Source organism: Brassica napus, chromosome C4 (genome assembly GCF_020379485.1).
Source record: "Brassica napus cultivar Da-Ae chromosome C4, Da-Ae, whole genome shotgun sequence".
NCBI classification, from domain to species: Eukaryota; Viridiplantae; Streptophyta; class Magnoliopsida; order Brassicales; family Brassicaceae; genus Brassica; species Brassica napus.
This window is the reverse complement of record NC_063447.1, coordinates 18,924,604-18,948,152: the sequence shown is the minus strand read 5'-3', so window position 1 is coordinate 18,948,152 and position 23,549 is coordinate 18,924,604. Positions and strand designations below refer to the sequence as shown.

General features: G+C 34.0%; 2 protein-coding genes across 3 annotated transcripts; one reads left to right on the top strand and one right to left on the bottom strand.

Moving 5' to 3' along the window:
• Positions 1-243: 243 nt before the first annotated feature.
• BNAC04G16640D (uncharacterized protein At2g27730, mitochondrial) lies at positions 244-1,858 on the bottom strand. Of its 2 annotated transcripts, none has more exons than XM_013830636.3 (4): positions 1,711-1,858; positions 1,137-1,259; positions 725-763; positions 244-631 (listed from the first exon to the last, which is right to left on the bottom strand). In XM_013830636.3, the coding sequence occupies exons 2-4, from the start codon at positions 1,233-1,235 to the stop codon at positions 422-424; spliced, it is 348 nt and encodes a 115-aa protein (XP_013686090.1). In that variant the 5' UTR covers positions 1,236-1,259; positions 1,711-1,858; the 3' UTR covers positions 244-421. The 2 variants fall into 2 exon arrangements, with proteins under 2 accessions (XP_013686090.1, XP_013686091.1); XM_013830637.3 differs by having other exon boundaries at positions 1,654-1,786.
• A 19,786-nt stretch (positions 1,859-21,644) lies between these two features.
• LOC106394878 lies at positions 21,645-22,806 on the top strand. Its single transcript, XM_013835429.3, has 4 exons — positions 21,645-22,080; positions 22,160-22,270; positions 22,356-22,436; positions 22,532-22,806. The coding sequence occupies exons 1-4, from the start codon at positions 21,748-21,750 to the stop codon at positions 22,607-22,609; spliced, it is 603 nt and encodes a 200-aa protein (XP_013690883.3). The 5' UTR covers positions 21,645-21,747; the 3' UTR covers positions 22,610-22,806.
• Positions 22,807-23,549: the final 743 nt, after the last annotated feature.

Below are 23,549 nucleotides of genomic sequence, written 5' to 3'. Positions count from 1 at the left end.
CTAACAATCTCGCTAGAACTTCAGATTATTATTCTGAAATCTGCATTTACAGATTAACCATCCTAGCTAAATACGATTTAACACCAAAAAAAAAAAACAGTTACCAAAGAATAATGAGAGAAGTTTAAATTTTTTTTTAGGGTTTCGATTCAATATTTTGCAACCTTTGATCTGATTTCAGTCTGTCAATTGCACATCGCAAAAATTTCAATTCAACTCGGCATCTATGTTGGGTTATTTAAGTCTGAGAATTTTCACTTATTTTGATAAGAGCAGAGCAGAAGAGTCTTTTACGTAGTTGAAGATTCCGAAATAAATGTCAAAACCAAAAGAAAAGTGACAAGTAGTCCATAGTTTCTCACAAGAGAGGAATGAGTAAAAGCCACTCTGTGTTTTATTCACTCGCTACTCCATCGATCTTTCACTCTTGAACCTCTGGCTGCTGCTTCTTTCCACCTGATTTCATGTACCAACCTATGGCACCAACAACAGCCACCACACCCGCCACCACTGCATAGTTTCTGTCCTTGTCTTCTGACACTTTTGGCCCTGATTCAGCCGATGCTGATGATGGTGGAGATCCACCACCACCACTAGCCTTGGCTCCACTTGCTGCTTGTTCTCCCGGACCCTAGTAGTTCATCAGAATGTTAGACTGTAAATTTTATCTCTTTTACTTGATAGAGATAACTTGGCTGGCTACTCAAGTTAAACGAATCATTACCTGTCTTGCTATCTTCTCAAGCTTCTCTTGCTCCATTTTCTGCAACACCAATGTAGCTTGTTCAGGAGATTACGGAGAAAACCCATATATAACCAAGCTAAAGAAAGCGGAACAGCATATGACTCTTAAACAGAAAGGAGAGTAAGCGATAAGGTTAAAAATAACAAGGGAAATGGATCTAACTCTTATGACAAACTACACTTACTTTCCTTAAAACAAAAACTAAATATTAATTAGGGGATCGATAAAAAGGAAAGTAGATGAAAATTTCGCTTCAAGGATTCCAATTTTAATAGTTTACGATAGGAGACAGATAGAATCAAGGGACGTTTTCATCATCATCAACAAAAGGAAAGTAGATACCTTTTGACAAATCAAAGTCACTCACGTAGATGCAGAGAGAAAACTATACCTTGATGAAAACATTCTCAGCAGCTTTCTCCTCTTCGCTAAGAACTTTTCCGTTAGAGAACCTCCGAGAAACAAATCTGAAAGCGCTTCTTGTTGCCATGGTGATGAACAAGTATCCTCCCTCCTGTGTATACAAATCATGAAAACATTAACTAGTGAGCATCAAGCAAATAGCTACTACTTTATACGATATGTACAGTTTTCCTCATCTGATCCAACTTAGAGTTAAAAACAATGTATGGATTAAGCACAATGAGCTCAAAACCGTTACAAGCGAAACAAACAAGAATCTTAAACTCAATCGGCAAATCTGAGAATCAAAAACCTAAACACTGATACAGCAAAATGGAAGCAGAGAAACGAAAACATATCTCTGCAAAATAATACTTACGACCGACCTTTAGATAATGGTACCTAAACGGATATATATAAAACGTAAGCGGAGAAGCAAAAACCAAATCGTGATCCTAACTAAAGAAACAGGGAAATGAAACAAAATCTCTAGAACCATATACGACCTCGAGAACGAGAATAGAGGAATCTAACAGGAGAAGATGATCGGAAGGGAAGAGAACCTGGTTGATGGTAGATCGTTAAGGTGCGTCTGGCTGCTATTGAAAACCGCTTACACAAATGAACAAGAGGTGTGGAAGCTCAAGGAGAGAGATCTACGACAAGTTAACTGGGCTAAATATTATAATAAGTGTGCCCAAATATATTGTTACTAATTGTATGGGCCTTGAATATACATCTGAATTTTTTTTTTTCACATTTCTATGTTAAACTTTTCAAAAAAGATGAGATTTATAACGTATCTATCTATCTATCTATCTATCTATCTATAATAATAAAGTTTACTTATCTCTCTCCTTAGTCCTCCACCTCAGCATCAGAGTATGGGGCAAAAACCGCCACATGGCATCATCTTTTACTTTTTTCGATTATGAAACAATTGAGTTTTTTTAACTGAGCTATTATTCTCTTATCAAACTGGGCCTTAGGAATTTAGGTTTATCATACCTCTCTCCTTAGCCCTCCACCTCAGTATCAGAGTATGGGGCAAAAACAGCCACGTGGCATCATCTTTTACTTTTTTCGATCATGAAACAATGAGTTTTTCTAACTGGGCTATTATTCTCTTATCAAACTGGGCCTTAGGAATTTAGGTTTATCATCGTTAACACAACTGCTGGGTTCAATAGCCTTGACTTTTGGGATCTCGAAACCTCCAAGCAACGCCTCTGTAACGTCTTCAGTTTTCGCCTAGCAGATACATTTATCAAAACATTAACGTCGTTCCTACTACTTCTCCCACTCTTTAGCATTAACTCGGCCTCATCCACTCGAAGCTCCGTCTATAAATGTTTTCCTTCTCTGTGATTAACAGCATCACTGCAACGGAATCCCAAACAATGGTAACCCCTTTCTCCTGCTTTATGCTTCCAAGCATGGCCGATGTTGTCTTGATAGTTGATGTAGAGGTAGTTGTAGTTATCATTCGTCGCTTCTATTTTTCAGTTGTTATAACGGCAACTTATTAACTTCACACTTCTCTTGATTCATCTTCCTTTTGTTAAACACTGCTCATCCAAGGTTTACCGTGCATAGCCTTTACACATTTGAACACCTCCTCAAGAAAGGACCTATGTACAAGCTTAGTGGAAATGAAAGGAAGAGAAGAGATTTGTAAGATTAAGAAGAGGGAATGTGATTCTTACAAGAGATCAAGTCATGTGTAGTAGATCGAGATGTCCACAATTTCTGCATCATGGGTGATACACCCAAACTCTATTTTTATGTATCAAGCTTTTCAGTTCACTATGTTTTTGTGTCTTTGTGTTTCTCTGTTTTAATTTTGAAACTTATACGGAACAAATGATTTTCAGTATTGATTTGTTTTAAAGCCTTTTTGGGGTGAATGACTGTTGTGGCTATATATGTAACTAACATCTCTATAAATGTCGTCATGCAGGTGGACCGATTGTCTCAACCTTTGCTAATGCTTTCATCCTGCTATCATTCGAGGTCACGGAAGCTATGAAGATACGGCCACAGGAGAACCATGCGACACATAGCGTGCGTCTTTGGTGATGGGCTTCTTGCTATGAAGATTACCCACAAGGGTTCCCTAGACCAGGTAATATTAATTGCAAAAATTAGCCGTTTCCATTTTCCTTGCAGACACACATTGTCAATCTTCACTTGCATTACACTACACAATTCAATAATAAATATGGTTTGATTACTTAGTCACATCATAGGTTTGAAAATAGCATAGAGAAGAGTGTCTCTAAACTCATAGTTTATTCTTCCTTTCACTTAAATTTGCAGCCAAGCATCAGTATCCACTCAACGACAGTGTCATGATATACTACGACACATAGGTCTAGGTGTATGTGTAGGATATGCATGGAAAGAAGTAAAGAATTCCAACAAGTTCCTTGATGATTATATGGTCAAACAATACAATTTAAAATAAGGAGGCTTTTGTTAATTTAGATTGGAAACTGTTTAACAAGAGCCTTTTTGTTAACTTGTATTAAAAGCTGTGGACATTGTTTTTGACTTTAAGATCGTTGTAGTCAAATGAACAAAATATCTATTTTCAATTGCTTTTGTAGAGTGCAGTTCCTCTTCTTAAGGTTAAAAAGTTTTCTGAAAATTGTGTTTCTATGCAGTTACATGTTATGTGGTGATGTATACACATCTAATGAATTGTATTTGCACCACATTAGCTATAGGTTCCATGCTCATGGTTTTGGTATAAGTAAACTCTATAGAGTGATTTAGTCATGTTTTAAAGATTTTTGTACAGTTTATCAGTAGACTTTAAAAATGTGAACAAAAATAATCGTTGTGTACAGTATTAATTCTCAATGTTCTTCATGTACTCCCTGGAAAGGTTTGTTTCCAAGATGCGTTTTTGTTCCTTAATGAGCGAGTAGCCTGATTCCAGCAATGCTTCCACCTTTTTGCTGTTCACACAAACTCTTTATATGCTCTCAAGGGGAACCAATGATTGAGAATTTTGTAAGAGCAAGAGAGGAAGATCATTGTGAAGCTTGTGATGGCATTTACTTCAAGAACTGAGGAACCTCTTTCGTCGTTTTGCGCCTGATAAGAGTTTTCCCTTGAGTCTCTATGTTCTGTTATGAAACATATTGTATTGTCCTTCACCTCCCCAGATACATAGATTGCCGAGATAAACCACAATGTTCAAGAAATGGTGGGCTGATATTAATCACTGGATCTAAACAGAGTATAAGGAGTCATTCATTGCCAAATAGCAATCAATAGAAAAGGGTGTCCAAGCGAGATCAAGGAGTGAATTTGGAAGAGGGAGAAGATCGCAGTGACAGAAAATTGAAACGTAAAGAAATGTTTGCAAGCGCCATTAAACGCATGTTGTAATTGGTGACATGGCTTCAAAAGCTTTGAAGGCATTAAGAAAATCCTAAAGTCTTCATTTCCTGAAAACTATAAAACATGAGTTTTATTTGAAGTCATTAAAGTTTTTACAATGCTGGAAGCCAAAGATAAAACTCATTACCAAACAGAGTCTTTAATTGTTTTCAAACTTTGAAAAAAATAATAATATACTTTTTCTTACTTTTGTCATTTTCCTCCCCAAAATAAAATGTTAGAGCTTATCCATATGTACAAAATTATAAAATATCTCAATAATTTAATAGACCTTTTTTTAAGTTAAGAGAGGATAACAACAAAAAATTGTCAACTGAGCACTTCTAAAGTAATATTTGTGATTCAAAAAGATGTATATTTTAAAAAATGTACACATATTAACAAATAACATTTTGATTACCAATGCATTATATTTTCTAACTAGATATTCCCCCTAATTTTAAACCAATAAATTTTTTAATAACTACAATTATGTTCTTAAAGTTTACAATTTATTATCAATTAATACATTCAAAGCTAAAATAAAAAAATTGACAAACTAAATATACAGTTTGATGGACTGTCTACACACTCCCATTAATACATGACCAACCAACCCTCAAATAGAACAAGGAACATCATTAATTGGAAAACAAATGAATAAACACACATAATCCTAGACAACAAATAAAACAACACTGTCATCCAAATTACCCAAATCGGAGTTTATCAGAACCAGAATTTTATCACATATGACCTTAACTTTGTTATCCTAACTGAACCAAAAACTAAAAATAACTTAACCAAATCCGAACAAAATTTCACGAATAACCAAATGATTTCTTTATATCTATAACGGGGAACTTGAAATAGAAAAAACAAACCAAAACTGAATTGAAAACCAAACACCAAAGCCTGATAACAATTCACAAATATACACAAAGCAACAATCTAATTAACAAAGGACTTGAATATTTATTCATATATATAATTGTTTATTTTAGAATAAAAATATTATATTTATTATTCAATTTGAAGTTAATTTTTTAATTTTTTATTAAATTAAAATATATTTTAATATAAAATAGTTTTATTGTAAACTCACCCGTCCGTAGGGCGGGCCAACCACTAATTTAACATGTTTTAAAACAATGTGTTTCCTAATTTATATTAAAACTAGATCTAGACCCGCGCAACTGTATGGATATTTTTTTTTCTTAACTTCTTTTGTATTAAATGGTCTAGTATATATTTACAAGTTTAAATGTATTGCGATATATAAAATACTATGATATAAATTTTAATCATCCTAATTATAATAGCGTAGCGGTGGGTCATAAATTTTTCCAATTCAAAATTGTAGCACCCTTTAATTTTTTTTTTTTATAAACTCACTAAGATATAAAAAATATTAAGAATTATAGTTTCTATTTAAAAAATTGTTAAGAAAATAATCCCACATTGTTAGTGTTTATTCCCAGATATTGACCCACGACTATTTGAATATTTGTTTTCACTTAAAAATTTTAGTTTGTACTAAATGGTATAATATACATTTGTAAATTTAAATGTATTACATAATTAATATAACACATAAAACATAAATTTTTTATTTATTAATTTGAATAATTATCCTGTGTAGTTTAAATCGTATATTATATAACTTTGTAACAAATCCAATATTTATAACTAATTGGATTTATATATATGAAAATATTATACCAATAATTTTTGAATAGAGTGTTTTCTATTTTATTTATATATATTATATAAATTGATTACGATGTGTCATTTTTATTTTATCATTTATTATTAATAAATATTTCTTTTTTAAAAAAATATATTAGAAAATCTATTGGAAAATGTATTTTGGTTAAGTTTCTATTAAGAAATATATTATTTATATTAGGAAAGGGCAATATATATTTAATAATATAGATATTAAATTAAGAAAAGACAAACTACTAAAAAGTAAGTTCAATAAATACTTCAATGGCAAACAAATGGATATTTCTATTTTGTATTTCTCTTTTAATAATATAGATTATTTCCATTTGACAAATTTACTTTCTGGTTATAAACAACAATCATAAAAATTAAATTAAATAAACAGTAATGGAATAAATAAATAAAATACGGGAAAATTTAAATAAATCCATCTATTTGTCAATTAAAATACATAAGGATATTTTAATTTTCTTAATAGAATTAATTTAATAGTTATTATATGGTTAAAGTTTCGTAGAACTTTATATGGATATACCATTCTATGTAATTTTATCCCATTCAATAACAATTTGATTGCAGAAAGTCCTAGATGTAAAAAATTTGTATTATTATAATATCTGTTATTTTTTTGAAAAAGAAAAGGGTTAAATCCGGGTCTATTAAAGACACAGACCTAACTTCCGGGTGGAGGTACAGTCCACGGATAGACCCTCTCCTGTGCATTCAAATGAGCCGAAAACAATAGTCCATATCCGTGTGGCCAGCGGGGTTCGAACCAGGGTTTGCCGTATTGGGTTTATTTCCTTAAGCGCCACTGGACTACCACCACTGGTTAAATAATATCTGTTATTTCTGGAATGAATCTCTCATTTATTTGAACTTCGACTATTCAAGCAAAGGGAAAAATAATGAATCTGAATCTCGCGTGCTTCACCAGAAAGCAGTTTTGATTGTTTCCCAAATTAGTTATTACCTACCCATATGCACTTGCTTGAAGATGATTCAACCTCAAAACCAATTTTTGAATCATTTACTAAAACACTAGATGATAACCCGCGCCCTGCACGGGGTTATTGATCAAAAGAGATTATAATTTTTAAATTATATTGTTTAATTTATTGGTGTAATTTAAATATATTTGAATTTAAATAAATGTGAGAGTAAATAAAGACTTATATATATTTAATATGACTTTATGATAAAATCAAACACAAGCAATATTTTTTTCATAATATAAATTATGAATATATAAAAAAAGAAAAAATAGATAATATAATAATAAAATACTAAAAAAGCAAATTATAAGGAAACAAAAATTTAAAAAAAAACTGATAAAACCACAACTGAAAAGTGTCTTTAGAACTCATGGTTTGCAATCCTATAAATAGACATAACAAAGTATCAGCTTAGTAAAAAACAATAATAATAACATTAGAATCAATGAGAACCATTTCAATGGTTAGGCCACCAACAGCAGAGTATTGCTTTTACAATCGAACAATACTAACCCTCACTCTCCGCATTGTCTTAAAATGTTTCACATCGGCTACGAAGTTAAAGCCCGCCATGAGTGATGTGCAAACTCGAAAGTTTTGGTAAGGATGTTTTGAGAAGGAGACGGTGGTGTGGAAGTGTAGCTATAAGGCCATGTATTTATAGATGCAATGGATGGGTCTAGGGTATACTTGCATATCTAACCGGTTATTTTAATTTTTGTAACAATAATTAATATAGAATTTTGAGAATGTACCTTATTCTTTGATCGTCGAATCAATAACGTTAATCACTAATTCAGAGTTATTATGTACAATCAGAAGGAAATAAAAGCGTTGAAGCTAATTGGAAAAAATAATATTTTGACTTCCTTATTTATATTTCTTAATTGATCTGGATGTGTACTAAAGTGAACCGATGTTATATTGTTTTCATCTTCTTTTGCAAGAAAATAATAGATTTGTCCGAATACGGTGAACATGAATTCTACATTCAAACTATACTTAATGCATTAAATTAATATGGAATTTTGATAACTTACCTTATTCATTGCTCGTCAAATCACATGGAATAATAGGAAACAAAGAGTTAATCTGTTCAACGATATTTAGTTTTAAATCAATCAGTTTTCAAAAATATGTAAGCAGACTTAAAATAAAATGAGTAAATTCATGATGAAAGAATTTCACCTTGTGCAAGGTGATTCATTATGTCACGTGATATCAACTTTGGAAATATGTAAGCTAACTTTAAATCAATTAGTTATCACCTAGGATCATATCATTAAATTTGGTTGCTACAATTAAATTTTAAATCAATCACTCTCTTTTTTTACGTCTATATGAATTGGCAATAATTGACGTGATTGCCGTATGAAGTTTTTAAACCGGTTTTGATATCAAGTATGATCATAAACCTTTTCAGACCCATAGTTACATTCAAACATTTTTTAAACTGGTTTTGATATTGAGTATAATTCAGACCCATAGTTACATTCAAACATTTTTGCATAGATCTTTTCATGCGTGTACCTTTCACTACAAGAAAACACATCGAATTCCGACAAAGGTTCCGACGGACACCAAGGTCGTCGGACATTTGTGACGGAATACTGACAAATTTCCGACCAAATCCAAAAAAATTAAGTCGTCGGAATTCCGTCGGCCATTTTCGACGGAATTCCGACGAAATATGGTTCGTCGGAAAATTCCGACGACTTTTCGACGACATTCCGATAAAAAATGTAACCGTTGTAGTCGTCGGAAGTTCGTCGGTATATTCCGACGAATTTCCGACGACATTCCGATTAAGAGCAAAGTCGTCGGAATTCCGTCGGAAAATACCGACGGAATTCCGACGAACTATGTGACCGTTGCCGACAAATATATATGACCGTTGTATAGCCGTTTGAGATTGGACAATTCCGACGGAATTCCGACGGACTGCTTTACATCCGTCGGAATTTCGTCGGAAAGTCGTCGGAGGTCCGTAAGCAATTTCCTATAAATACAACCCCTCCTCATTCAACTCATTCACACTTCATTCTCTCTTCATTCTCTTTAGTCATAACAATTCCGTGAAAATCATGTCTTCAGAAGTTTATTATCGTTCGTGGATGGATAAACCTCATTTGGATCCGAACACCAATTTGCTTACGGAAGAATACGTTCAAGGGATTGGAGAATTCATGAGGCTTGTTCAACAGCAACCGGATGCAAAAAGTGGTATGTTAAGATGTCCCTGCTCTTCTTGCAATAATAATAAGGTTATAAAAGAATTTGATGTTTGGACTCATTTGTATATGAAAGGGTTTTCACGTAATTATAAAGTTTGGTACCTTCATGGGGAAACTGGTTATGAATATGGTAGTACTAGCGAACCTCAGCCTGTTAGTGAATCTCAGCCTGATATTAGGTTAGAAGAATCTAGAACGGATATAGATTATGGTGTAGGTACTGAGCAGATGGTACATGATCATTATAGAGGGGAAGAACCAAACCCCGAGTCTAGGAGATTTTTTGACATGTTGGATGCAGGAAAACAACCTTTGTATCAAAATTGTAGAGATGGTCATTCAGTCTTATCATCTGCAACTAGATTAATGGGTATTAAGACAGACTATAATTTGGCTGAAGAATGTATGGATGCGATTACTGATTTTGTCAAAGGTATTCTACCTGAGGATAACCTTGCACCGGGTTCATACTACGAGGTTCAGAAACTTGTTGCAGGTCTTCAACTACCGTATGAAGTGATAGATGTATGTATTGACAACTGCATGATCTACTGGAGAGCGGATGAGACACGGAATGTATGCAAATTTTGTGGGAAACCTCGTTATCAGGAGACGAGGGGAAGAGTTCCGATCCCATTCAAAAGAATGTGGTATTTGCCTTTGACGGAAAGATTGAAGAGGTTGTATCAGTGTGAGCGCACAGCAAAAGCAATGAGATGGCATGCAGAGCATTCCACAAATGGTGAGATTAGACATCCTTCAGATGCAAAGGCTTGGAAACATTTCCAGTCAACATATCCAGAATTTGCGGAAGAGAGAAGAAATGTTTATCTTGGATTATCTACTGATGGTTTCAGCCCATTTGGAAAGCATGGAAGGCAGTATTCTCTATGGCCAGTTATTGTGACACCGTACAACTTACGGCCGAGCTTGTGCATGCGACGAGAGTTTTTGTTTCTCTCAATTCTCGTCCCCGGGACAGATCATCCTAAAAGATCACTAGATGTGTTTCTTCAACCACTAATATATGAGTTGCAACAACTATGGGCGCATGGTTTTGAGACATACGATGTTTCGCGCAAAGAAAACTTTCAGATGCGGGCAGTACTTATGTGGACAATAAGTGACTTTCCAGCATATGGTATGTTATCTGGATGGACAACACATGGGAAGCTATCATGTCCATATTGTCAAGATGACACAGATGCTTTCCAACTAAAGAACGGAAGGAAAACGTGTTGGTTTGACTGTCACAGACGATTTCTACCACCTGATCATCCATACCGCAGGAGTAAGACTTCGTTTACGAAGAACAAGCAGGTGTTTGATGGTCCACCTGAGGAAGTTAGTGGGAAAGATTTGTTGAAGCAGTTTAGGTATTTTGATGCAGAAAGGACGCCAGATGTAGGTGGACATGAAAACATTCGAGTCAATGCGGTTGGAGAGCTACATAACTGGCACAAAAAGAGTATTTTCTGGGATCTGCCATATTGGGAGAGTCATCTATTGCGGCATAATTTAGATGTCATGCATATTGAGAAGAACTTCTTCGATAATCTGATGAACACAGTCCTTAACATCCAAGGTAAAACGAAGGATAATTTGAAGTCAAGGTTGGATTTAGTCGATATTTGTGATCGTTCTGAACTTCACGTTGATGAGAACGGTACGGCCCCTTTTCTCATTTATCGGCTAGATGGTGCTAGAAAAGAAGAGTTCTTTGATTGGATTACAGATAAAGTGAAATTTCCTGACGGATATGCATCAAATTTGGGGAACTGCGTTGATAGAAGCGAAGGAAAGTTTACTGGCTTGAAGAGTCATGATTGTCATGTAATTATGCAGCGCCTCCTTCCGTTTGCTTTTTCAGCATTATTGCCACGTAATGTTCATGAAGCAATTGCAGGTATATTATATTTTTACAATTTAATTTATTTTTATATTTAACAATTATGCTTATAAAAACTTAATACTTACGAAAATTATGTCTTTTATCTATGTAGGGATTAGTGTTTTCTTCCGCGACTTATGCAGCAGAGTAGTGACTGAAGAGGGTATTAATAATTTGAAGACAAACGCACCAGACAGCATGTGCAACCTTGAGAAGATATTTCCTCCATCATTCTTTGATGTAATGGAACATCTTGCTATTCATCTCGCAAGAGAATTGGAACTTGGTGGTCCTGTGCAGTACAGATGGATGTATATTTTTGAGCGTTATATGCATCATCTGAAGAAGGTGGTCAAAAATCAAAGCAGGGTGGAAGGATCTATAGTGGCACAGGTGATCAATGAAGAAACTGCAATCTTTGCTGAAAATTATTTTCCACCAGAAGTGCATACAAAACACCGAAGACCTGCTCGGCATGATGATAGAGGGGAGAGAGCAACATATCATGTTACTGTCCCAAGCATGTTCAAGGAAATAGGACGACTTAGTGGAAAATTCACGAAGCGGAGACTTACGGACACTGAGCACGCTCATTTGCAAACATATTTGCTCACCAACTGTGAAGATGTTCTACAATATGAGAGGTAAAAATATTTATTCATTTATTGTTAGATTAATATTCAATAATTTTATTTCATATTGATAATATTTTTGTATATAGTGTATATATGGCGGAGTTGCGTATGACTCACAGGCATGCAACAGAAGATGAGCTTCGACAACTTAGAGATAAAGGATTTGCTGCATGGCTTCGTAGTTATGTGAGTCATATATCATATTACCCTATGCAAATGATTAGTTTAAATTTAATATATATAAACTAATTAATTTTGCAATCATAAATGTTTTTAATTTATAGGTGAATGATGGTTTGGCCAGAGGTCTTGTGTTCGATGATTGGATACGCGAATTTGTGCAGGGACCAAACTATGTGGTCAAATCATATCCTAAATTTTGTACGCGAGGAAATGCATTCACAAGGAAAGGTCATTCTAAGACAACATATGATGCTGGTGTTTCATCTTCTTCTGGTGACGATGTCTACTACGGCAACATAAAAGAAATATTGGAAATCCAATTTCCTGGAATGGTTGGATTGCGTTGTGTAGTATTCTATTGTGATTGGTATGACACCACCCCAGATAGAGGAGTGAAGATTGATGCGTTTGGTGTTACATCAGTTCATTCGCGGCGGAAACTTCAATATTATGATCCCTTCATTCTTGGTTCGCAAGCTGATCAGGTATGTCAATCTATTCATAATTTTTTACCAATATAATTAATTAATGTTATATATTTTACTAATACTTGTATAATTGATATGTATAGGTGTGCTACATCAGTTACCCTCGGGTGACGTACAGAGACGATCCATGGGTTACTGTAACGCAAATCAACCCAAGAGGACGAGTGGCTGGAACTTCTGATGATGATGAACCATTGCAACCAGAGTCTACCAGCAACGCCCAGGCAGTTGAAGATTTGGAAAATGTTCAACTCGTTGAGAATTTGACTGTGTTTGGACATGATGCTGTCGTACATTCAGAGCCGGAAGCCGAGGTTGGGGAGTTTGATGAAGATTCAGAAGATTCTGATTAGTTTTTTTTTTTTTTTTTTTTTTTTTTTTTTGGTCCGTCGGAAATCCCTCGCAATATACCGACGATATAGCGACGACAACGGGTTTCATTGAAAATTGGAAAGGTCGTCGGTATTTCGTCGGAAAATACCGACGACATGTTTTTCTATAAAGTTTCAATCATAAAAATCTATAAATTTAGATGCCAAAACTATGAAAATAACACATAATAAGTGTTTAGTATAGTATTAGATCGCAACCGTTCAAATATAACAACTCATTAAAATATTTATGTATGCATATCATTGTTTTCATAACATCTCATCTTAACATTATATACTTATACAATCATATTTATATAAGCTTACACTACAAAAAATGTTGTTGTGTAAAATCGTGTTATAAAACATTTTTATTGTTAAATCTTTATGCAAATACTATATATATTATCAAAGATTTGGATTTTGCATTTAGAAACTCGAAATCAACACCCTAAACACTAAGTCGTCGGAATTCCGTCGGAATATACCGACGACATGTGTCCGTCGGAAAATACTGACGGACACATTCCGTCGGAATTTCAATTAGCCCGGGAGAACCAAACCGCTTGAAAATTTTTGCGAATCGGCATTTGGTATACTTTAAATATACCGACGGAATACCGACGAACCCGTGTCCGTCGGAATCCTCGGAAATAAAAACCCTTCTTCTTCCTTCTTCCTTATCTCCGCGGCCTCTCTCTCACAAAAACCCTCCGGCGATTTCTCCCCCTCTCCGGCGATTCCGGCCTTTCTCCACCTCTCTTCACCGGCGAATCCTCTCCTCACCCTCATATCTCTTCCCCAAACCCCAAATCATGTAAGAATCATCCCAAACCTTCTTTTTTATCAATTGTTTAGGGTTTTGGAAGTTGATCTCGGATTTTAGGTTGTTTGATTGAAAATTTTAGGATTGAATGGATAGTTTAGGATTTTAGGGTTTTTTGATTGAAAATTTTAGGATTTTAGGGTTTTTTGATTGAAAATTTTAGGATTTTAGGGTTTTTTGATTTTTAAAAACGTTTTTTGATTTTTTAAAACGTTTTTTTTTTATTTTTAACCGGTTTTGATCAAATATTTTCTATGTGATATGAAAACCAATTCAGATAACCCGTTTTGATATACATGTTTCATGCGTGAGTAGACGGCAATATGTTGTGATTAGTAGATATGTCACGAAAGTAACATTAAATTAAACGTTAAATTATTACAACATACGTTAAGGCATAGTTCTTGTCCCGGACCTGTTTTAAATCGTTAAGGCGAGAGTTCTTATCTCAAATTGGTTTTAAATCGCTAGTTACCAATTAATATGATTAAAACATTATGTATGATTAAAACATTATGTTAAGCACCAATTAATGAGTAGTGGCAAAATATGTAATAAATCTAGTAAAGAGATGACTTTTACCTAGAGAATGTGAGAATGAATATGGTCATGCCACATAAGAAATGGCATATTTGTTAATAACACATGAGCATAAGGTTACTCTCTAAGAATGCTCCTATTTTAATATTAAGGGGATAGGTGAAAAATTTAACTAATCCGGTAAATATTTTGGTTTCAACTTTTAGACTCTAAAACTCTTCCTCTTATAATATATATATATATATTATATACTTTTTAATGCTTTTGTAAAACTAAATATGATTTCATATTTTTTTTGTTTTTTTTAAACTGGCCTATGATTTCATATTTTGTTTCATTTATATATTGGTTTATATAGTTTTTAAGATTAACATTATAACTAGATTTTGATCCGTGCTTTTAAAGCGCAGATTTATTTTCCTCTTAAAAATCTCTTCAAAAATTAAAAAATATTTGTTAAATGTAATTTCATATATTTGTATTTTATTTTATAGAAAAAATAAACTTATCATCTATTTTTATTATTAATTTTAAATGAGTATTTATGTTTACAATTAAACTTGATTTTATAAATGATTTAAATTGGTATTTCTCTAATCAATTAAATTTATTATTTTGTGAATTTTTTTTTTGTAAAGTTATTTTTTTCTAAAGTCATTTTTTAACAATTTTAAATTGTTAATAAACTATTATATTATTCTTTTAATAAAGATTTATCTTTCAATACAAATATTCCTATAATTTATGAAAGTTTAAATTATATTAAGAAAAGTAAAAATATAATTATCATCTGTTTAATTTTTGTTCATATAAACAAATATGGAAAATTGTCAAAAATATCATTTTCAAAGTACCACTTTTCATGTTTACACTAACCACTTTTACCCTCATCTTTAATGAAGGGTAAAAGACATTTATAATCTTTTGGAGAAAACGGGCATTTAAATACTGAACTTACTCAAATTTGCCAAAAAATATACAAACTCTTTGTTAACCTAAAAAAATAACAAACTTATGTTGACTGCACCGTTTTAGATACTAGCTTAGTCAACATTAATAAGTGTTAAGCGGCCGTTTAGTGTTAACGGCGACGTAAACAAAGTCGTTTTAAACTTAGAAACTGCATGAACCCTAACTAATCGATTTCATCACTTCTCCTTCCCCTTAGACTCCTAATCCAAGACTGCAATTTACTTATCCTTTGATTCTTCGTAAAATTCTGACCATGAACCCCAAGGAAAAAAGGAAAAAGATTCCTATCCGTCCACCTAAGCCAATAGAACACAAAGATGAATCCCCAGTTGTGGTTGAAAACAATGATATGGAGAGGAATGAAGCTGAGGACGTCATCAGAGAGGAGCGTGAACGTGTACCTGGTGATGACTGTGAAGCCATTGTTGACGATTCTGATGATGAATTGGTAGAACAAGCTGAAGAGAATGATGTCGAAGAAGAAGAAGCATGTGGCATTCGAGTTGAAGAAGAAGCTTGTGAAGTGTTACCTACACACTTTGGAGATGTCGCAAGGAATGATGGAGGAGACGATGATGAGAGCGGAGATGACGACTGTTGGAAAGAAGATAATATACCTGATCCTATATCATCTGATGATGAAGAAGAGGATGCGCGAAGGGAAGCTCGAGAGGATGAAGCATTAAGCGATGAGGTTTTGGCTTTAGGAAAGACATTTTCTTCTGCGGCTGAGTTCAAGCAAGCTCTTTTGAGGTATTCATTGAAAACAAGATACGACGTTAAGCTATATATTTCATCACAACTGAAGCTTGGTGCTGTTTGCTCGGACACTGAATATGATTGTCCTTGGAGGGTGTATTGTTCGTATGAAAAGAGGAAGCATAAGCTGCAAATAAAAGTGTATGTTAATGAACACACTTGTATAAGGTCTGGTTACTCAAAATTGTTGAAGACTTCGTCAATTGCACAACTGTTTGCGGAAAGATTGAGGCTGAATCCAAAGCTTACAGCTATAGAAATTAGTGAGGAGATCAAACGGACTTATAGCTTGATAGTAACCGACGAGCAGTGTCGAAAAGCGAAGACAAAAATCACTAGAGAAAGGAGAGCTAGCCATGAAGCCCACTTTTCGCGAATATGGGATTATGAAGCCGAACTACATAAGAAAAATCCAGGCACCATCACAGAGATAGTGACCATTCCAGGAGCAACACCAAGAAGCAAACAAAGGTTTGATCGCTTCTATGTATGTTTTGAAGCACAAAGATCGGCTTGGAAGTCCACTTGTAGGCCAATCATAGGTCTAGATGGAGCCTTTCTCAAATGGGATGTGAAGGGCCAACTGATTGCTGCTGTTGGAAGAGATGGAGATAATCGAATTGTGCCAATTGCTTGGGCTGTAGTGGAGATCGAAAATGATATCAATTGGGCATGGTTCGTCAATCATCTAAAGATGGATTTGGAACTTGGTGATGGAAGCAACTTCACAATCATATCTGATAGGCAAAAGGTAACAAGTGTTTTACTTATATTAATACCGGTTTACATTAAAATAACAAGTGTTTTATGTGTTGTTATGTAGGGTTTGTTGAAAGCTGTTCATTTAGAGCTTCCTAATGCAGAACATAGAATGTGTGCTAGACACATTCTTGGGAATTGGAAGAGAGATAGCCATGACCCTCAGCTAGAGAGATTATTCTGGAAAATAGCTCGCAGTTACACTTTAGGAGACTTTCGTGAGCAAATGAATGAGCTTCAGAGGTACAATCCAGTGGCGCATCAAAACCTTCAAGTCACCAATCCTCACACTTGGTCGCGGGCTTTCTTTAAGGTTGGTTCATGTTGCAATGATAATCTGAACAACCTTAATGAATCTTTCAATAAAACAATCCGCGAGGCAAGGCGAAAACCACTTCTTGACCTGTTAGAGGAAATTAGGAGACAATGCATGGTTCGCACAGCAAAACGGTCTCTAATTTCTAATAGGTTGAAGACTAGGTTCACTAAACGAGCTCACGTTGCAATAGAATCTGCTATAGCTAAGGGTCAGGATTGTATTAGATATATGGCTACTGGTAATGTCTTCGAAATTGACGACCATGGCTGCTATTATAGTGTTGATATGAATCTGAAAACTTGTGGTTGTGGGATGTGGAAACTAAATGGAATTCCATGTAATCATGCCGCTTGTGTGATCTCCGCAAAGAAGCAAAAAGTGGACGATTACGTTTCAGATTACTACACCACTATAAAATGGAGAAAGACTTATGAGCATAGTATTAGGCCCGTTGAAGGGATGAAGTTGTGGCCAATGTTGAACAGGCTACCTGTCTTGCCTCCACCAAATAGGTTAGGTAATAGAGGAAGGCCAAGTAATTATGCTAGAAAGAAAAGCGCCAATGAATCATCTTCACAGTCAACAAGTAAGACTAGGCTAAGTCGTGATAAGCGCATTATGACTTGCTCAAACTGCAGAAAAGAAGGACATACCAAAGTTAGTTGTTCAAATCCGAGGGTCGAACCCGAGCCTAAACGACCACGAGGTCGCCCAAGAAAGGATCATGTATGCTTGTGTTGTTTTCTTTATGTCTTTACATCATATTGATATGCTATGTTTTTCATAGGAAGGAGGGTCACAGCTTGGTTCACAAGGTGGATCACAGCTTGGATAATGAAGATGATGGTTCCTTTGTTTTGTTTACTTTTGATTTTGCGATGGTTTTCATGTCGTGAGTTACACTAAAACTTTGATGTTGTGTTTCAGTATCTTAGATGTTGCTTTTGTTGTTCTTAGACGAGTCCTGCCATTACTTTTAAGAATGTTTTTAGTACAAATCAAAATGTTTCTTCTTTTGCCAAAGGAGAGAAATAAAGAAAATTTCTTTAAAAAAAAAACTAACTGAAGACACAGTGGCCCTGTTCGTCCCGTCAACACGCTGCGGCAGCTACGGCGATCATAATTATAAAAGGAACGTTTCTTCTCTTGACATGTTCGTCCATTAATTCTCAGTTCTCAGTGTTATTTTCTTGTAGCTGGTCGCTACGGTATCGTTCACTTGCCGAACAGGGCCATTGTTATTTTTTTTTAAACTAACTGAACACACTTTGTTTCAGCTAAAAACAGAGCAATGATAAAGAAACAGAAACTCAGTTTTGTTTTGTTTATCTATTTTACAAGGTTTTCTTCCTACGACCAGTAAAAGAAACAAACTATTATGTTCTTATCTTTTAACTTGGAAACATGTTTGAATAAGAAAGAGTATAAGACAGTGTAAAAATGAAGGCGTGAATCTTCTGTTAAAAAGATGTTCCTAGCAAATAACAATTCTACATTTAAGCAAAAATCCAACAGTGGTGTGGAAATTCACCAAACCAAACTTCATCTTTCATAGTTTCACACCGGAATAAAGGACGCCAAGGATTCTTTTGTGTTTTCCACGTTAATGTACAACATCACTACCACATATACACTTCGAACTCATCTTTCACGTTTGAAGAAAAGAGATAGAATCGATATTAGGAGAGGAGATGTTTGGAGATTTGATTTTGTGCTCTGGTGTGAAGAGAGAGAGAGAGAGTAGAGAAGGATCAAATCGAGGGTTCATACGGTTTGGATTTGGGGATAATTCTAATTTTAAACGACTTCGTTTACATGGTCGTTAACGCTAAACGTCCACTTAACGTTAATTAGTGTTGACTAAACTCATATCTAAAATGGCCCGGTCAACATAAATTTGTTAATTTTTTAGCTTAATGAAAAGTTTGTTTATTGTTTAGCAAATTTAAGTAAGTTCAGTATTTAAATGTCCGTTTTCTCTAATCTTTTGATTAACTTTGACAAAAAAAACATATGGTTAACTAATCTAAACTTAAAACATCAACTCTAAACCCTAAACCATGAAACATCAACTCTGAACCCTAAACCCCGAACCATCAACTCTAAACTCTAAACCCTAAACCTTCAAATCTAAATCCTAAAACATCGATTCTAAACCCTAAATCCTAAATTTAAACTTAAAACATCAACTTTAAACCCTAAATCATCAACTCTAAACTCTAAACGATGAAACATCAACTCTAAACCCTAAATTCCGAAACATCAACTCTAAACCCTAAACTCTAAACCTTCAAATCTAAACCCTAAAACATCAGATCTAAACCCTAAACGTAAACTCTAAACCCTAAATTTTTTCTGAAATTCGAACCCTAAACCCTAAAACCCTAAACCTTCAAATCTAAACCCTAAAACATCAACTCTAGGGTTTTAGGGTTTAAGATTTAGGGTTTAGGATTTAGGGTTTAGAGTTTAGGGTTAAGAGTTTAAGGTTTTGGGTTTAGGGTTAAGAGTTGATGTTTTAGGGTTTAGGGTTAATTTTTTAGAGCTTAGGGTTTAGAGTTTACTTTTTTAGGGTTTAGTGTTGATAGTTTAGGGTTTAGTGTTGATAGTTTAGGGTTTAGAGTTTAGAGTTGATGTTTTAGGGTTTAGAGTTGATGGTTTAGGGTTTAGGGTTCGTATTTAAAAAAAAAATAGGGTTTAAGATTGATGGTTTATGGTTTAGAGTTGAGTTTTAGGGTTTAGGGTTTGAATTTCGAAATAGTATAATTCGAAAAAAAATTAAAAAAATTATTTTTAACTTTTTTAGATTTAAATATTTATTTATTATATATATAAAGAACAAGTGCATAAGAGTCTTTATTTTTGAAAATGTTCTTTTAGTGGTGGTAAAAATGAAAAGTGATAGTATGAAAGTGGTAAACATATAATTATTTTTATAAATAATTATCATTTTGAATATAAATATTAATAATTTTAAAATAAAAATTTAAAATAGTTTACAAAAAATTTGAATTTCAAAAAGAAAATTTGAGAGCCAAATCCTGGGTTACGCGAACAAACCTGAGTTTAGAAAATATTTTGAAAAAAAAAATCCAAAATTATAAAAATTATTAAAAAGTTCGAATTTGAAAACATATTTCGAAATTATAAAAGAAACTTATTTATTCTCAATTTTTTATTATTTTATTACTATAAAATATATAAAGCAAAGGGTAAAATCGTCTTTTGCCTTTTTATGAATTTTTTTGGTCATTTTTCTCTTTGAATACTCTCTTTGTGACAAAAACTTTAAAATAGCTATTTAAGAAAAAAAAATTCAATTTTGTATGTATCACTATTATTTTCTTTTTAATTTGAAAGAAAAAATAAATAATAATGCTATATGATTTAGAAAATAAATAAATTGTATATTTACTTTACAAAAAGAATGATAGAAAATAGGTAATACAAATTCATAAAAATTTATACTAATCCAAAAAAGTTATGATCAAATTTCATAAGTCAATGTATATAAACTTTTACAATACACGTAACTTTTAAAATCTATCAACTCTTAAAATTCACGACCTCTATACAAATTTATCTCCCAATAACCAATGTTTACACGGTTTTTGATAGCCACAAAGCTATAACTACAATTTTTTTTTTTTTGAAATCGTAGCTACTTTCTATATACCCATGATTTTCGGCTTTGTAGCCACAATTTTACCGGAGCCATAGCAGACATTTTTACTAGTGAACCAGACACATATTTATGCAAAGAAATGCAAACCCAAAAAAGGCGAGTTATGGCATGTTTCAACCACTTGACCATAACACATGTTATGTATTATGTATTATGTCAAGTCATATCAATATCCATATTGTTTCAATTGACTTGTGCTGATAAATATGTATGTATATATCAACAATTGCTTTTCCCATAAGTTTCAGCCACAGTTGACAGTACTCCCATATTTAACTGTCTCCACATTACAAGAAGCCTTCCGTTACAAGCACTCATCTTTCCACATGAAACATCTTTATTCTGGCTTTTCCTTTTCTAAAGAAAAAAGAAATATTATTATTATCTGTTTTGCCTGGCAAATTACAATATCCTTCTTCTGTTTTGCCTTCAACTACACACCTAACATTTATTTTCTAATCTCGACCCAATCCATACATGTGCCAACTTTATCTATACATATCTTTGTCTTATCTATGGATTGGGAACCAAACAGTGAGAATAACATTTTAGCTGCCTATATCAAATATACCAAACTCAAGAAAATTGTTAATTACCAATTGAAAAGAAACATCTTAACCTACTAGAGCTTTAGCCCCACATGGTATTCCTTTCTTTTCTTTGAACCAAGTTAATGTTAAATTCATATTAAAATTAATTTCTTTGACCTCTTAAGTCTCTAAGTTGGATGTTTAATCAGTAATGGTGTGTTGGCCATGTGGGCCATTTGGTCATTTGACATTCGTAACACCATTAACAAGCTAAAGAAACAGAAGCAACATATTAATGAGTTGTGATAGGCTCTTAAGGCCAAGTCTTGGGTTATATATAACAAGGCATCTTCTTTACAGAGGGAGAGAAGAAAGATCTGGAGGAACAATGGCAACAACAAGACAGATGTTGGAGCAGCCACAATCACCATTTATTCAACGCACCATAAGCATCAATGGAAGTCCCATGGTAGATGACAGAGAAGAGGAGCTTTCACGCTCTGCTTTGGCTTTGTATAAGGAAAAAGAAGATGAGATTGAGAGGAGGAAGATGGAGGTTAGGGATAGGGTCCAGAAAAAGCTTGGACTCGCCGAGGAAGCTACTAGGAGATTAGCCGAGATTCGGGAAGTAAGTTTTTTGGTTTTAACATTTTCAAGAACTTAGCCAAATCATTTTTGAGAGAGCTGTGGTTGTACAAATTTTTCAGGAGCTGGAAGCTCTTACCGACCCAATGCGTAAGGAGGTTTCGGCGATAAGGAAAAGAGTCGATGCTATTAACCGAGAACTCAAGCCACTAGGACAGAGTTGTCAAAGAAAGGTAATAAATAAATGTGTGTTTAAGTGATGTCCATTAATCTTATCATTCTTGAAGATTCCTGTCTTAATTGTTATTTTCTTTACAGGAGAGGGAATTCAAAGAAGCAGTTGAAGCATACAATGAAAAGAACAAAGAGAAAGCTATCTTTGTTAGCAAGCTAGTCGAGGTGAAACATTCTGTCACAATTTAATTTGTATTTTCTGTTTATTAATACGATCGTTGTTTTTCTAATTCTGTTTTGTGGGTGTGAAATGTGTTCAGCTTGTTACTGAAAGCGAGAAACTGCGAATGACAAAGCTTGATGAACTCAGCAAAAGCATTGACGTTTCCTTACGCTAACACAAGATGATCAGCCAGCTTTGCTGATTTCTTTTGCACTTTTTTTTTTTAATTGTTTGATTCGATATTTCCTTGTCTTTGTGATCAAATCTGATTTCCTGATTTAGTTGTAATGTGTTAAAGCTTCAGTATGAATTCACATTCTTATGTTTTCATGTGTTGTGACAATGTTCCAAGAAAATTAGGCTCTTCTATTCCTCTGACCCTGCAAGTTTTGTAACTGATCTATCAAAGCAATCTACCTCTTACGCTACGCAACTTTAACCTCTATCAAAATATCTCTATCTTTATTCCGTGTATATTGAACACGGAAGAATATGCAAACATTGTACTTCTATAACCCCAGTAATAGATGTAACTAATTATAAGCTCATAGATTTGCCATGAACGTTTCTTTGCAAAACTATCCCCATCCAGTGGATCTATCTTCAAATCCTCTCCCTCCTTAGAAACTCTCCTTTTCTTACTGTATTAATTATACAGTAAGATCCATCACAGCGTGGACATGAGTAATATATAAAGAGTTAGGGTCAATCGTATTTTTGATGAAAACATTGTCTCACCTTCCCATATGTATCATCTTCTTGCAAACCAGCAAGCATAGGGTTGATGTCCATCTCAATTTACGACTTTTTTCCTTTCCCATTTCCAGCTTCTTCTCTGCAAATCACAAGTGATTTTTTTTTTATGGATTCAACCTATCTCTTTTTGCCTTCTTTAGGTTTTCAATTATTTACTAGTATTTCCTTATATGTGTAGATAGATAGCCAGTGATCCTGATTGTGTGTGCCTTTGCTTGTCTGCTTACTCACTCTGGTCCAGTGTTTTGTAGATTAATCAATACCTGAGCTTGCATGCTACTAGAGGAGTCCTTCCGAGCAAGCTATATATACCAGAAGGCTCCTGCGTCGTCAAGTAAGAAAACCGTTTTTCTAAGACT